The following is a 15871-nucleotide window of genomic DNA, read 5'->3' on the forward strand; positions in this document are numbered from 1 at the left end:
ATTTACGTACAGATAATTGCACGGGATCTAAAGGGATTGTTTTAGAATTGTAACGCTCATATGAGTAAGTTTAATCAGTGATAAGGCGCTTATGACTATTCTCTTCAGTGGCAGAATATACAGAAATATATTTCAAGTCATCGCTTTTACTATGTTTAAATTATTATTTTTGGAATTTGAGAAGCATAATTGCAAACTTGTATATTTAACTAACTGTAAAGTAATATGACAAAGCCATACGCTACGTTCATTGCACAAAAGTAAGATTATTTTTTGGTGTGTTTTACGTCTTTTTTGGTGTGTTTTACGTCTTTCCTGGTGCTTTAAAATATTACTTAAGGTATTTAATTGCAGCAATTAGTTACAACATAAGGGGAATACGTTCAGCAATATTGGAAACTCTGTTTAGTGTCAGTCAACATCTTTCAATCTTTGGCCAAAGTTTGTTTTGTGCTATCACAATTTATCATGTTCAAAAGTTTCCATTAATACCATCTGGGAATTTTTCCCACATGAAAAAGACAATTAAAATAGATCACTTTGTAGTAAGACGTTGACAACAAAATATATTTTATGCCATATGGAATTTGATGCTTTACAGCAGAATGCCAAATGCATTGTTAGCCTATAATGAACTGTACAATATTTCCATCCATAAACATATGCTGTGACAAATAGGTGCTGATACAGAGTAAGTGCTATGCCAGTCTGCATAGAGGAACTGTAGAGAAACTGATCTTCATGTGCTCACAATGGAAATCCATACATATGTGTGATTACAGACTTGTGCCCTTCTGACACTGGCAAAGCCTTATGACCGAACAGGATAGGGGAGGGAAAGGGCTGCTTAATGTAGGCACACAATGGTGGAATCAATGGTTGCCTCCAGACACAAGCCCTGCCCCTGCTTCACTTATGTACTCGACTACTGGTACCCAGTATGCGCCTTGCTCCTAGGGGGAGGTGCCAACCTCTATTTTGCCTCCAGGTGCCTGGTATGAATTTAAACCCCTACAAGTACAATAAAGGCCTCTTTACTCAAATGCATCTCATGCAGTCCTGCAGAAACATAAATATACACCTGTTAGGATATATATTTTGCAACCGCTAGAGGGCAGGTACAATTACACACAAATGATGATGACGAGTGGAAATACACTATTTATTTTTTTGCAAAACAACTCTGCTTCAGCCCCATAATCTCTATTAACAGTTATTTGCTTAAAACTCACAATTATAAAATGGGAAAAGATAAAACTTTATTAAATAGAAACATCGACACACAAGAGGAGGACGCTCAAGACCACAATTTTCATACAATAGAATCTCGAGTATCCTAGTTGATCTCCCAACAGGCTCATCTGAAAGCAGGAATTGCAAACCAGAATAACGTGGAAGAACCAACAAATGTTTTCTTTCAATATGTCTTAAAAAACTCAAATAAGTTCCGGGCACCGAATAGAAACGGAATAAAATATAGCAGTTAATTATGCTGCAGCTGCGGGTGCCCCAGGAGATTTACTTACTCCTGACAACAACAATAAAAAGAGGAAAAATAAAATTATAGACACAGAGCTGTGTAAACTGCAGACAAGTGTTACTCTTATGGCTGCTTCACAAGTAGAATACACAATTAAAAATATCAATACAAATTTATTAAACTATTGAGACACATATATTCCCACAAGAAACATTTAATTATTCTTGAAAAATGAATAGATGTTCATAAGATCGATAACACTAACAGAGACAAACATATGCTATAAAAATATTATTAACTAATTGGGATACTTTTATTAATGACATAAAGTGCTGATCTCAAACATTTATAACAAATCACAGTACTAGCTCAAGCAAATAAGATAGATTGTAGATTCAATTTAGGTGCTTTAAATAAATTCAGTCAGCAACACATCGTAGACACTTGGGTGGATTTACTAAATACCATTTTAGCAGAGTCCCATTTTTTTTAATCTTTAGGAATGCACTGCTAGTATAATTTAGGAACGCCTCGTTCTTTTAACCAGTTCCCGTATAGTCAGTGCATATAGCAGACACTGAGTTTACATGGATAGGCAATCCAAGCAGAGTTGGCACAATCCAGGAAAAAAAAGTCCCAATTACTCACAGGATGTACAGTGAAATAGAAGTCAGCCATTTATGGGTTGTAACTCAAGCATGACTGGCATCCATAGATGGAGTAAGCTATCCTGTGTGCTATTAGAAATGTGGGTACTGTATTAATGTATGGTCCAGATTTATCAAGAAGTGATATTCTTGTTATCACACGTTACTAGTCTTAAATGTTGCTCCAACTAATCATCTCCTAACTTTCATGTATTTGAAAAATGACAGCTACTGTAGGAGCTAATTGGCTGGAGCACCATTTAATAATAGTAACGAGTGATAACAAGATTATCACTCATTGATAAATCTTGGCCTTAGTCTTCACAATGTTTGATAGTTATTAATATTTCTTGTGCCTACGTGTGTCTTAAGGTAGAATGTAAACTAATCACATGACACAACACATTTTGGTCCCACAAACAAGTGACTGCAGCCAAAATGCTTTTATACAGGTCATCCAAATTGAAATTTCTGGTATTCTATATAATACACATGTTCAAAACTAATAATAATGAAATCACAAAGTGCTTGTACTGTTTATACATACATATATTAATATAACCTGTGTGTTATGCCTGCACAAAGTGCATGTTTCTCTTCTCTTTTGCATCTAATAATCAGTCTTTATAATGATGGATACATTCTTGCACAGTGGTGTAGGGTTGGAGAATGCACCAGCATGACCTCATCTTCTGAACACATGTCTGGGGAATGGAGTTCTTGGAGTTCCTGCAGCAGAACATGTGGCATTGGAGTTCGCAGTAGACAACGTAAATGTCTTAGGTAATGTTCATTTTTATTCATTGTTATACACTTATTGGGAAAAACTTACTAGATATTAATTTTATTGGTGCAATTTTTTTCTCTTATACATGTCACAACTATTTTGGGAACTTTTGTAGTCAAGGCACTGAAGGGCAACAGTGTAATGATCCCAAAATTCAATACAAAATATGTGAGAACCCAAGATGTCCTCATGGAGTGCCAGAGTTCCGAGACTCACAATGCCAGACCTTCAGCTTACGTTCTTCCTACCCTAAGCATAAGCATCGGTGGCATGCAGTCATTAATGAAGGTATTTGTACAGCATATATTTTCCCCTTGTTTTAGTATAATACATATGATTTAATTGTTTATTTATTTTTAATTTTTTACGTCATACATACTGTACCAAGAGATAGTCTTTGTTTTAGTTAGCACTACCCTAAGATGGCATTAGCAGTACAGATATTGTGCCATTGCAATACTTGATAATTAGGATTTTCTATACAAAGACTTCTGTCAACGATTCTTAATGGTGGTGTAGCTATCACCAAAAATACAGATGTGTAATAACCAGAATATTACTGACAATATTCTCCTACATATATAGGGCAAAGTAAATGCAGCCATGTCAGTAGCTAAAAAGGTAGTAAAGCCTTTACTAATTTTAAATTAATCTCAGTTAAAACTCTGCTTTTCCTTAATGTTATTTTTACAGCTCTGCACATGATGGGCTCAATACCTAAGTGTCTACTACCTGTTTTTGCTATGGAAGTCTAGTAACTTGGGGTAAATGAAAAAGGTGTTATAGTTGTGGTAAGCCTTCAGGAAAAATTAAGGAAACACTTTTAAAAATACAAAATGTAACTTTTCATGTTCTATATGCCCATTAAAGGTCAGCTCTGGACGATATAGCGCTGCTGCCTATACAATACACACAGATTTCAAATTTTTCCATATGAAAAGCAATCACTTTACTTTTACATTTAGGTAAAGTACATTCAACATATGGAATCAATCAATTGTGTAAAATTGTAGTTATAGATCCTATTCTGAACACCCACAAAGATGTTAGTGGGTGCTTACGACCTCTCTTTATCAGACTCACAGCTATTAGAACTTACATTTTAAAACAGACGTGAAAGCAATTATAAGCTTTAAGATAAAAAAACATTTGTATAAATCTGATGCATCCACTCAATATTGTAACAGCAATGAAAGAGCTAGGCAGACATTTTATTTATTGAAGGGGGATAAACTAACAGAACAGAATGGCGATTTTCAGCTAGCACTGTTCAGTTAGACTACTTGCGTATAAATAAAATATATGATCTGTGCTGTAGTTAGACAATATTCACTATAAAAACACAATCTGGAAAATGTGGCACTGGCAATACAACCTGAAATGACATCCATGTAAAATGACAGTAATGGCAACATTTTAATTACAAAAGTAACTGCAAAGCCGGAAGTATTCTTAGTAATGCTTACTTGTACTAAACATTTTATGATCCATTCACTTGAGTGTATTTATCCTTAATAGCACACAAGGGGCTGTTATTCTTCTCGCTGTAGAGATTTCCTTACTCTGAAAATAACTATAATAGAAGTTACTTCATGAAAGACACACCATGCAAGGAGCCACAAACTAAAATAATTCTAATAACATAATACTGTTACTTCAAATATATATTTAAATAATTTTACTGGTTTTCCCACGTTTGTAATTACGTATTTTGATATTTGCGTTAATGAATATACATGCACACTGCTTTGATTGGTGGGAGTTCACAGGTGCTTGAAATCAACATTGTCAAAAAATGGTCTAAATAAAATAAATGATTAAAAAGAAAAAATACACAATTACAAAAACAGTTACAGTATGAGCACCATATTTAATAGCTTGCAATTTTCCAGTCATTTACTCTGTATTTTTAAAGTGCTAATAATTTAAAAGGTAAAACCAAGCCTAAAGCTGGCCATACACCAGACCAACTTTCCTCCAATCATCCAACTAGTTGGTTGGTTGGAATGAGAATCTAGTAATGCATGTGAGCAAATGATAATCAGCAATTTGCTCCCAAACACCAGAAAACACAAACAAGGTTGTTCAGGCAAGTTGGTTAAATCTGTTTAATTTTTTAAAAAAACTGTCTGAACAACAGTTTCCATCCGTTTTCTGGTGTTTGGGAGCAAATGGCTGATTGTCATTTGCTTCCATGCATTACCAGATTTTAATTCCAACCAACCAACTATTTGGATGGTTGGAGGAGTGTTGGTCTGGTGTGTGGCCAGCTTAAGAGCTGCAGCTGTACATTTTTGTATTTGTGTTTACATCTTTAGTTTTTCTCTTTGTTTTCTTTTGCTCCCATAGGTTCTGGTTTGGTATCCTCTTATTATACAAGGAGGATATAGATGATAATGGGGCTGACTTCATACACTTTTTTATTGTGTAAATGATTCCATATCTGGTCCTCCAAAATCTCAGAGTTTCTATAGAACCATGATGCACCCCATGACATTGTAACATTTATTGTTATCCTCATGAATATGTTAGTATATTGTCTGCTTTACTTACATACTGTACATTTGGATTTTCATACTCCTTATCGTAAGATATTTCTATCTCTATTTCTTTATCCGGGGTGCTGCTTTTGTTGATTTGTCAGGGTCTCAGACATTACTCACTGTCTACTCTCCTCATCTCTCTTTCTTGCTAATCACTGCTCTAACCTACAGGTAATACTGTACATTTTCTTTGAATTCCTCAGATTTTTATACTATATTTCTCATGCATTCGGTTATCATCAGATGCCATCTGTAGTGTTTCAGCTTTCTCTTTTTTCTTATCTCTAACTGGAACAATTTTTATCCTGTTATTACTGAAATGTTCAGTTCCTCTTGATATTTAGATATATCTACACATGCCAGTTGTTCTCCAAACTGGAAAAGATACACTGATTTCATTAGATATATGATATCTAATTAATGCTGCACCTACAAGTACTGTAGGTAAGGTCCAGAACTAACAAGAGGACAGAGCTCAAATTGTATTAATCTGGTACTGCACAGTTGTACCAAAGGAGAAGCAGAAAATTAAAAATAAAAAAAACAGCAAATACAACAAATAAATAAATACAGTAAATAAACCTATAACTATTTATGTCTGTGTTTCCTGATCTTACAAGATGCATAAGTGTCAAATAATGTGTACACCCTACAAGAGAGATATAGTAAATATATAAATCTTTAATTGAAATTTGAATTAGTAGGTAGGGATTCTATTTACAATACAATACCACACAAGAAACTTATTACTAATATATTGTAGTGTGGGACTAGATATAAGATAATTTTTTTATGAAATTCACTGGTTGAGGATAAAAATGTAACAATCTATGGCACAGTTCAAACAGGGTACAAGAAATACAGCTTTTTCTATTGTGTGAGAAAAATAAGGTCTATGGTAAAGAACAGTAGCCAGAAGAATTCTTATATATATATATATATATATATGTATATTTAATACACTGTTCCTTCTATTTACACACTAACATTTTAATATATCACCATTTCTCTGTAATTAAATTTTACTTTTATTACATATCGATAAAATATATTTTTAATTGATTATTTTGTTCAAAGTGCACCCACATTGATGTTTCTTTCTCTTCTGTTTTGAAATGACTGGGCTTTGATACGCCCCTGGTTCAGAAATTTATACTTTCACACACAGCAGCTAATAGAAAATGAACTTCCTAGTGTATTCTTACCTTCACGCAGGATTAACTCTGGTAACTGAATCCAGACCATCTGTCCAGAACTTTCTCTATATAATTATTTCTACTATTTGGGATTTTACAGTTCCATATTTAGCTCTATCATATGTACTGTACCATTATGTTTGTTTTTTACAATATATTACCAGCTTATTACAAGAGCTTTAAATATATTGGATGGCACAATATATCTTTTATATATTTTAAGATGAAATTTAATTGATATCAGCATTCAATTTCAATATATAATATGTACTACAATGTGGTTTAATTGTCTGTTAACATTTAAATGTTAAATGTATTTTATTGCTTGAAAAACCTGATAAATATATTGATTTTTCCACATAATTATACCCATTTTTCTATTAGCGTAATTCCTCTCTTTTTTGCGTACTATATTTAATTAATATATTGTAGTGTGTGGACACAAAGGGGTAAATTTACAAAAGTGAGTGTTTTTAGAAGTGAGTTTTAGAAGAAATGTTGCCCATAGCAATCGTTCAGATTCTAGCTATTATCTTCTAGAAGGTGCTAGTTAAATGTTAAGTAGAATCTGATTGGTTGCTATGGGCAACATCTCTTCTAAAACTCACTTCTAAAAACTCTCACTTTAGTAAATTTACCCCATATGCTCTTTTGGAAACTGCAGCTTTATAGGTATTTTTACCTGAACATAGGGCCTGATTCAGTGTTGTATACTAATGCCGCCGACGCTGCTGTTGCAGATGTGTACGCAGCTGTGATGCGAAAATATGGAAATGTCGCAGCCGCCGGGAGTTGAGACGCCCACCTGCGGCTTTGCAAGTCCCAGCATCTGCATAAAATGTAGCAGCATCTGCATATTCAGATGCAGCATCAGTCACATTTGATTCAGTTGTTGCAGTCCTGAGTGATTCTATGGTCCCACAGAATGGCCGTGGGAACTGAGATGGCGGATCCATATTCCTTGCATACAGACTAACAGTCGCAGGATGAGGCTCCTTGCCTCCACTCCCCATTACCTCTCCAAGAGCTCCCTGACTGGGTATAAAAAATCGCTGCGAGCGACTACGGTAATATACCTTGATTTATGCACAGTACAACTCGGATGAATGTGCAGACTTCCGATAATTGCTTAACAGCGAAAACTTCGGCATAGCATACAACTCTGTATCAGGCTTATATTTCAGATGCTTTTTAGCGCCTTATTGATACTATATCAAATTAACGCCTGGTCAATTTTTGCCTTTATTTACTTAGCTCCCAACTCAGAATCAGCCCCAAATTCAGTATCATCCTCCTGTACTTGCCATGTTTACTTCTTCAATTATATTTCTCCATGTTTTGGTCTGCAGTAACTGTTATGTGCTTATACATTTTAGCGGTGGAGAAACACAATTTATGTGTTCAGAATAGCATGTTTATGTGATTCCAGGTGATTTGTAAAGTGCAACAAGCGTGTGTGGGTTCACAGCCAAATGTCACAATAATGTTTATGGAGTGAAAGGTCAGGAAGGGCATGAAAAAGCAGCATCGGTCTTGTTACTTCCCCATAGGGCATATTAATGTCATAAACAAACAGAAATTGCCTTCAGCTGAGAAATGGTTAGGATTACCGTCATGAGCATTAGAGACATTCAGAAATATTAAACATATAATATTAATTGCCTTTAGTAATTTTTATTGGGGTATTTTTTATTATGTATACACTCTTAAAAATAGCAATATATAATGAAGTCTGTTGACTTCATTTATATATATATATATATATATATATATATCCCAGCAGATGCTGCTTTGTGCTGGGCTGCGGAGGGTACTGGAGGTAGTCTCCTCCATACCCCTGCATGATGTGCCCACTTTACAGCTGCCAGCTGTAGTGGGCTGGGCAGGTAAGAAGTGTTATGTTACGCTGTGTTAAATTTGTAAATAAACCTTTTAATATATTCCTTCCTATAAACCTCTAAGATTCACCTGCCTAGAACCTCTAAGACAAAACCCTGCCTAAAAACCTCTAAGACAAAACCCTGCCTATACCTTCTAAAACCACAAGATGTCGCTATTTTGATTATACCATTAATGAAATACCAAGACAGTTGAATAGCTGTCCGAAGCGCTAAAGATTATTATTCAGGTTAAAAGTACAGATGTTACAACGCTATGATCTAATAATGAGCGCAAATAAAGTGTACAAACATTAGGTCATAAGGTACAGTTAAAATACATGAAACGGTTATTAAAGATCAAAATACAATGAGCAATATCAGACAGAGAGACAGAGACAGAGAGACAGAGAGACAGAGAGAGAGAGAGAGAGAGAGAGAGAGAGAGAGAGAGAGAAAAAGACATATTAAAATACAATGAGAGATATATCAATGTCTGCTGAGAGCACATGTTCAAGATGGCTGGTGATGGAGTGTGTGTGTGTTTGTTTGTGTGTGAGGGGGGGTTGGGCCGAAGCACATGTTTTTCCTTTGTTTGCAAGCCTCATGATCCCTAGGCAAACTCCATCCTGCACCAAGCTGCAACTCCGCAAATCATCCATCAATGACCACAACCACAACAAAGACAATATACCTATCTGACCCACACAACACCACAACTGGGCAGAATCACAATTTCCCTTGTTCACCCCACATGGAGGCAAGCCATCTTCAACAAACCGCAGACAACATACCCATCTGACTCACACAACACCACACGGCAACCACCCACGACCATTCAAAGCTGCCATCAATTCAACCTCCACGATACAACACTGACACCACCCTATGATCACATTCATGAGTATACAGCACACACAAAGCCCATCTCTCCCAAGCAGAGATACCGTTCAAGCACACGGCAAGGCCCAAACACAGAACACATGGCAGGGCCCAAACACAGAACACATGGCAGGGCCCAAACACAGAACACATCGCAGGATCTCAATCAACCAGCATCAATCATTCACAAATATCACAACAATTCCACAATCAATCCCTTTCCTGCATGCTGACAACAGACCACTGTACCCTACAGTGCAGATGAAAAGCACAGACCAGACAACACATCATCCACTGCATGCCAACACAGACCCATGAATATCCTTAGAAGACTACAAACCACACACCATGCTAAGCTAATAACAGATTAACACCACATAGCTACAGACACCCAAATAGGCTAAATATTGCACATTTTATACTTAGCTACAACAACCCAGGGGAACTGAGATCCATTTTCCGTTGTCTGGTCAGGGAGTGTACCTCTCTCTTCCTTCTAAAATTTGCAAGTGTGTCCCAGTCTGTTTCTCCAAGTGTGTGCATGCTATGTTCCCGCCCCCTTTTACCTGTGACGTCATCAGAAAGGGAGTATCCTTTTGGTTACCTGAATTAGATTCTACTCCCAGCTAGCTAGCTCTATTGTTTAGACTGGAATAACCAGTCCTTTGGAGAAATCTGTTACAGGGCATTTATTGGACAATTCCAAATGGATACAAAAGGTCTCCAACCTCATTTTGTATCCCCCAACATGCAAATCTAAGCTGCTATGGAAAACAACATTTCAAATAGATATTCTCTCTAACATTCATATTTCATAGCCGCATGTTCTGATCTTCATATTGATGTCACCGGAATGCTGTGGAAATAAGGTAGATCAGAACGGTTCCAAACACAGTTCAATTGTCATTTACTAAGCCATAGTTACAGAAAACATTAATTTCTTGATATACTAACATTGCGTTTAAATGTATGTATGCGGGGAAAACAGCACTGAATTGCATTGTGCGTCTGATTGCAAACAGATTCTGTCTTCGCCAATTATCCGGTTTTGACAGTTGATTGCACTGATCATCCTCCCCCTTATCCAGCATGTGGCCTCAGCTTACATACAGTATGTACAAATAGCTGATTTAAACTTACTAGCAAACTATGAAAGTGTTACAGGTATTAGTTAAACTATATCTCGATGCAAAACACTCCCGCTGTATCTGGCCAGAGAGCGTCATAGTTGGGGTATTGTACTGTATATGAAATTAATTCAAGTTCTGATTACATTAACCCTGGGGTACTAGAGTTAAATTAGCAATGAAGAAAACAATGCTTTTAGATAGATTACATATGTATGAGAACCATATCATAAGTCCAAATTGTGCATAAACCAAAGTGTGTATTAAGGAGAATTTGGCCACCGGATTGTGCTGTTCTGGAGGGGATAACCCCAATAGATGCGTCAGTGGAATAATGCTCTGGTTTTAATATACGGAAATAAAAATATTCAACATTTGTCAATGACATAAAGGAGTCTAAGGGAAACCTTCCTAAGCAAAAGCACAATATCATATGCACTGTCTGATGTATACTAAATCAAGAGCAAGGGGCATGCCGTACAGTATATAAGGGTGGATTTAAGATTTGTAAATGTGCTACAGAGACAAATTCCATTACAACCACGGGATAATAAACATGCATATGAAAAAGAAATCATAGAAATGATCAACCCATTATGTACAGAAAACATATGTAAATCAAATATTATTTTAGATGGTTAGAATTGTCTCCACTGAAAACACTCTCTGATTGACCAAATTTACAAGTAAATGCAAAACTTTTTACTTGTACCGTGTAATAACTTTGTTGCCAACAATCTATAACATGGTCCAACCCATTGCTGTCTCCATTAGAAAAAAAAATAAAAAATTTGCTTTTTTTAAAAATATATAGACCCGTATTCAATATGTTTTGCACCTGCAATACTTTGTCGCCTGGTGGACTTTTCACCTACATCGCGTGTTTTGGGTGCGGAAACTTTTCGCGCGCGTCCCCACAATTCCCCTTATTCAATATGAAAGTACACAAAAACACAAAAAACGGCACCTGGCGATACTTGAACAGGCGGAAAGTCCTCTCCAAAATGGGGTAATCAGCCTGGCACCCACCAAAAGATGCACTGACATGGGGGATCACTATGGATACCCCCGAATTGGCCTGCTGAAGGTATTTGTTTTTTTTAAATGGTCTCAATAGGGGCTGTTTTGCGTATTTATTTAAGTGGTGAAGAATAGCATTTTGTTTTATTTTCTGGAGAAAATAACTAGTTTCAGCAAATTTTGGGTGCCTGAAAAAAATGGGGGCCAGCATATTTTAAAGTTGCTAAAGTATCATTTAAAATTACATAAAAAATCCACCTGCCGCAAACACCTGCAATAAAAAAAACACATGGGGCATACTTGTGCACCCCCCTGGAGTCTATTTCGCTAGTTTTTAACTTTGTCCCCTCACTTTTTTTTTTTCCCCAAAATGAAAGTAATTTTTTGGGATGTTCTTAAATCTTTTTTAAGATTTTTTTGAAGCAGTTTACCTTTTGGGGGACTGTCTTAAGACTGCCCGGGAATTCCCGCAATGTTGCACCCCAAAACCCCAATTCTGTACTTTTTTCCACCTGCTATTCATAAGCGAAACTTTTTCGCCTATTACATTGCATTGACTTCCTGCCTAGACGGAAAGTCTTTCAAATTGAATACGGCGATACTTTTCCTGCCTGGTGAAATTACATCTTCGGCGAAACGTTTCCGGCGATCTCGGCTTTTCGCTCTAAATTGAATACGAGCCATAATGTACATTTACCCCTCAATCATAGCTACAGATGAGAGAGGTTTTGAATTGATGCACTTTTATTGTTGAGCATGCTATGGACGCTGATCTGATTATATAAATGACTATGTTCTTACTTTTAGATAAACCCTGTGCACTTTTCTGTTCTGCTCTCGGAAAGGATCAGCCTGTTATGGTGGCAGAAAAAACACTGGATGGAACTTCCTGCGGACAAAATGGGCTGGACATGTGCTCAAATGGTAGATGCCAGGTAAAATGCAAGATTATCTAACTTCATTTAGAACTAAGTCTATAAAATAAAATAAATGAGATATGTTGTTGGGGGGATCTGTTTTTTTTTTGGGAGGATATCAAAGCATCTCTGTTTAATTAGAAAATCTAGAGACTCTTATAGAGACTCTTATCAGTGCCATTTCCTGTATCACATTTGAACAAACTATGCTTATTAGTGCCCCATTATAGCTTAATCAATGAGAATACAAAGACTACTATCTTTATTTCTTGTCTTATATTTGTACAGTTTATCATTTTCGCTGCATTGGTATTTGGATGTACAGTATACAAACAGGATTTCCTGCATAAGTGTGTTTAGATGGTACGAATGGCATCACTCTTAGAAAGTCAGTCAATGCCCAAACTCTGGTGCCTCCTATCATGTGTAAAAAAATCATGTTATTCTGTAAGGGTGAAAAGTTCCTCACACTGCGCCTGCTCCATAGCCAAGCGTACATATCACAGCTATACAGAGTCATGTACAATTCCCTTGCATCTACACTTGGGAAGGGTATGTAGGCCACATTATGAGCTATGCAGAGGTCCATGTGTTTTCCCACGCATTTCTAGTGCACCAGGAATGAGGCTGGTGGAATTGTACGCTGATAGTGATGACGGTTATGAAGCCAAGGGTATGCAGTCGGGAAGCCAGCGGACCTAATCCCGACAGCCGGCCTCCCGACTGCTTAATCCCAGCGAGGGTTAAATGACAGGCATCTAAATGTAGACGCCTGTCATTGTACCGATGCCGGGAGACTGGCGCCCGGCATCCCGATCGATGGGATGCCGAGCACGGATAGCCACGGGGGGGGGAGGGTTAGGTTTAGGGTTCCCGGGGGGGACTTAGGTTTAGGCACCCCCCCAGGAGGTTAGGTTTAGGCTAGGGGAAGGGGGGGTTAGGTTTAGGAAAATTAAGGGGGGATTAGGGTTAGGCTCTGGGGGGGGGAAGGTTAGGGTTAGGCACCCCTAAGGGAGGGTTAGGGGTAGAATTAGGTTAGAGAATACTAACCTTGGACTATCGGGTTTTCCCCCTCTGCCGGGATGCCGCTGTCGAGATTCCAACCGCCGGGCATGGGTCCAGTGGTAAATCATACCGATTCCAAGCCAAGTGCTAAGGTCATATAGTTATGGATATGCAGAGAGGTGTACAACCTGTGAATATCCTCATTTAGGACCTGATACAGAGATGGGCGCATTGCTGATGTTTACGCAGTTTTAGTGATTAGCAGAAATCTGCACATGCTTCAGAGTCGCACTGCGCACGCTTCAAGTTTCATTTTCGTTGTTGCTCACAGTGAGGATTTGTTCACAAATTGATTGACAGGCAGAGACTATTTGTGGACAACAATGGGGAGGTGATGACTGTAACGTATGCATGCCACAACTGTTTTTGGGTGTGTCTCTATCTTCGACTGAAAACTTGTATACATTAAATATTGCTCTGGCCTCTTAGTTCCCCCAGCCATTCTGTGCCACCGTAGAGATACTCAGAAGTCCGATAATTGACTGATCTGCGACCAACCCGCGTCTTTGGACGTAGTTGCTTCAATTTGTGAAGTTGCTGGTAGCTGTCTCAATACATATACCAGCGGCAGCGACAATTACATATTTTCACACAGCCGCTGAATACAAATTCGGGCTGTGCTAATATATGTACAAGCCATAGAAGGCATCTTAAGTTCAAAAAGTTTGTGTTTCTGGGGCAAAATAACACATTTACTAATACTTATAAAGCAAATCAAAAATTGTGAGTTAGTAGACGTGTCATTTAGCCCGTGAAACACAACATCAATGTTGATTGATTTTCATTGATTTTAAATCAATCATAACCGATTCAAATTGACCTTCAGTAAATATACCTGATTGAGAGTTAGGAGCAAATCAAACAAAGGAGCAATTTGCTCCTGAAACAAACCATGTTGCAATGCAAGAAGTGCAAATACATTTATTGTTATTTATATTATTTTTGCATGCAGGAAAATACTGTCCGCCTTTACATGTATTGAACAAATATCGGGCAGCTTTGTTCTTGCACTGAAATTTAGAAATAGGCTATCAGACACACCTTACTCTGTATCTTTAATATTTTCCCACCCTGCAGTGCAACATCATTTACCAAGGTGCAAATTGCTCCTTTACTTGCTACTTTTTTTTATCTGCCCTTAACTCTGATATAGGACCTAAGGCTCATGAACCCTGAAAATAGAAAAACAGCCGACGTTACAGTACTTCATTTTTTCCTTTTCTGTAGCCTAAACATGGAGTTGTTACACATCTGTGTTCTTGCACAAGGTCTTTGGCCATCAAGTTAAACACATTCTTCTGTGTGAGAAACATATATAAACATTAATGATCAGAGCAACGATTTGCATGATCTAAATGACTGGATATGTGTGTTGTGCACGTGAGCAAAAACTGGAAGAGTTTCTTGGTAAAGATGTGAAAGTCAAAACACAAACCAAAGCACTGATATTTTTGTTTTATGATTTTATGTATGATTATTTATGTTGTACTAGCTATGTATAGAGAGTGCTCTGTAATAGCTAAACAAATTACATACTGTACATGCTGTTAGATGAAAGATGCAGCTCAGTACAGACAGGGATTAAGTTGATGATATAACACATATAGCAGATATTGTTTAGTCAGTCTTAGGGGTTGATTCAATTACACGTGAGGGGGCAATTTGCCATTGTAACAACCCCGTAACTCACCCCAAAATGTGAAATCGTGGCCTGATCTCACCCCAGATTGATGGATTGTTGTATGCAGACCTATGGGATAAAAGTCAATGCGGAATATAAAATTTACTCACAGACGCAACTAATTTGCATGTAATTGAATTGACCCCCTTAGATTTCATATGGAAATCAGCTTTACTCCAATGTATCAATTTTTTTCAGAGCATCTTTACAATTTCTAATCAATAATGAACGCTTATACCTGTTGGTATTGGCATACTGTAGGTCTATCTCTAAATTCCAGACACAGGGCCTGATTCAGAGCCGCTTGTAAGCGGCCGCTCGTTCGCACCGAGCGATGTTCGCACATCTGCACATGCGTATGGGTCGTAATGCGCATGCGCCAACCAGTCAGTGTGGTCGGAAATCGTGCGCTCGCAAAACAGCGAGGGCCTGCTAATTTGAGTGACAGAATGAGGTGTTTGTGGGTGGTAACAGGGGAAGGTGCTTGAAAACGGGGAGTGGAGATCCGAACGCAGGCGTGCCAAATGGTCAAAACGGGCGTTTTAAGGGTGTGCATAAGTAACAAAACAACGACCACGTCACTTGGTTGTCTCTTAGCCTGAACTGTTCGCATGATTGCGGTAGGAAAATCCAACCACAAGCACTGCGA

At 37.6% G+C, this 15871-nt stretch overlaps 1 protein-coding gene across 1 annotated transcript in view; it reads left to right on the top strand.

The window, feature by feature from the left end:
* ADAMTS19 (ADAM metallopeptidase with thrombospondin type 1 motif 19) overlaps window positions 1–15871 on the top strand; it is a 266057-nt gene that overhangs the window by 198316 nt on the left and 51870 nt on the right. Inside the window, exons 12-14 of the mRNA XM_088475170.1 lie at window positions 2780–2910; window positions 3030–3202; window positions 12367–12494. Coding sequence (XP_088331296.1) covers window positions 2780–2910; window positions 3030–3202; window positions 12367–12494 — 432 coding nt within the window. The remainder of the gene's footprint in view (window positions 1–2779; window positions 2911–3029; window positions 3203–12366; window positions 12495–15871) is intronic.

This window comes from Taudactylus pleione, unplaced genomic scaffold (assembly GCF_031769625.1).
Source record: "Taudactylus pleione unplaced genomic scaffold, aTauple2 ptg000162l, whole genome shotgun sequence".
Classification (NCBI taxonomy): Eukaryota; Metazoa; Chordata; class Amphibia; order Anura; family Myobatrachidae; genus Taudactylus; species Taudactylus pleione.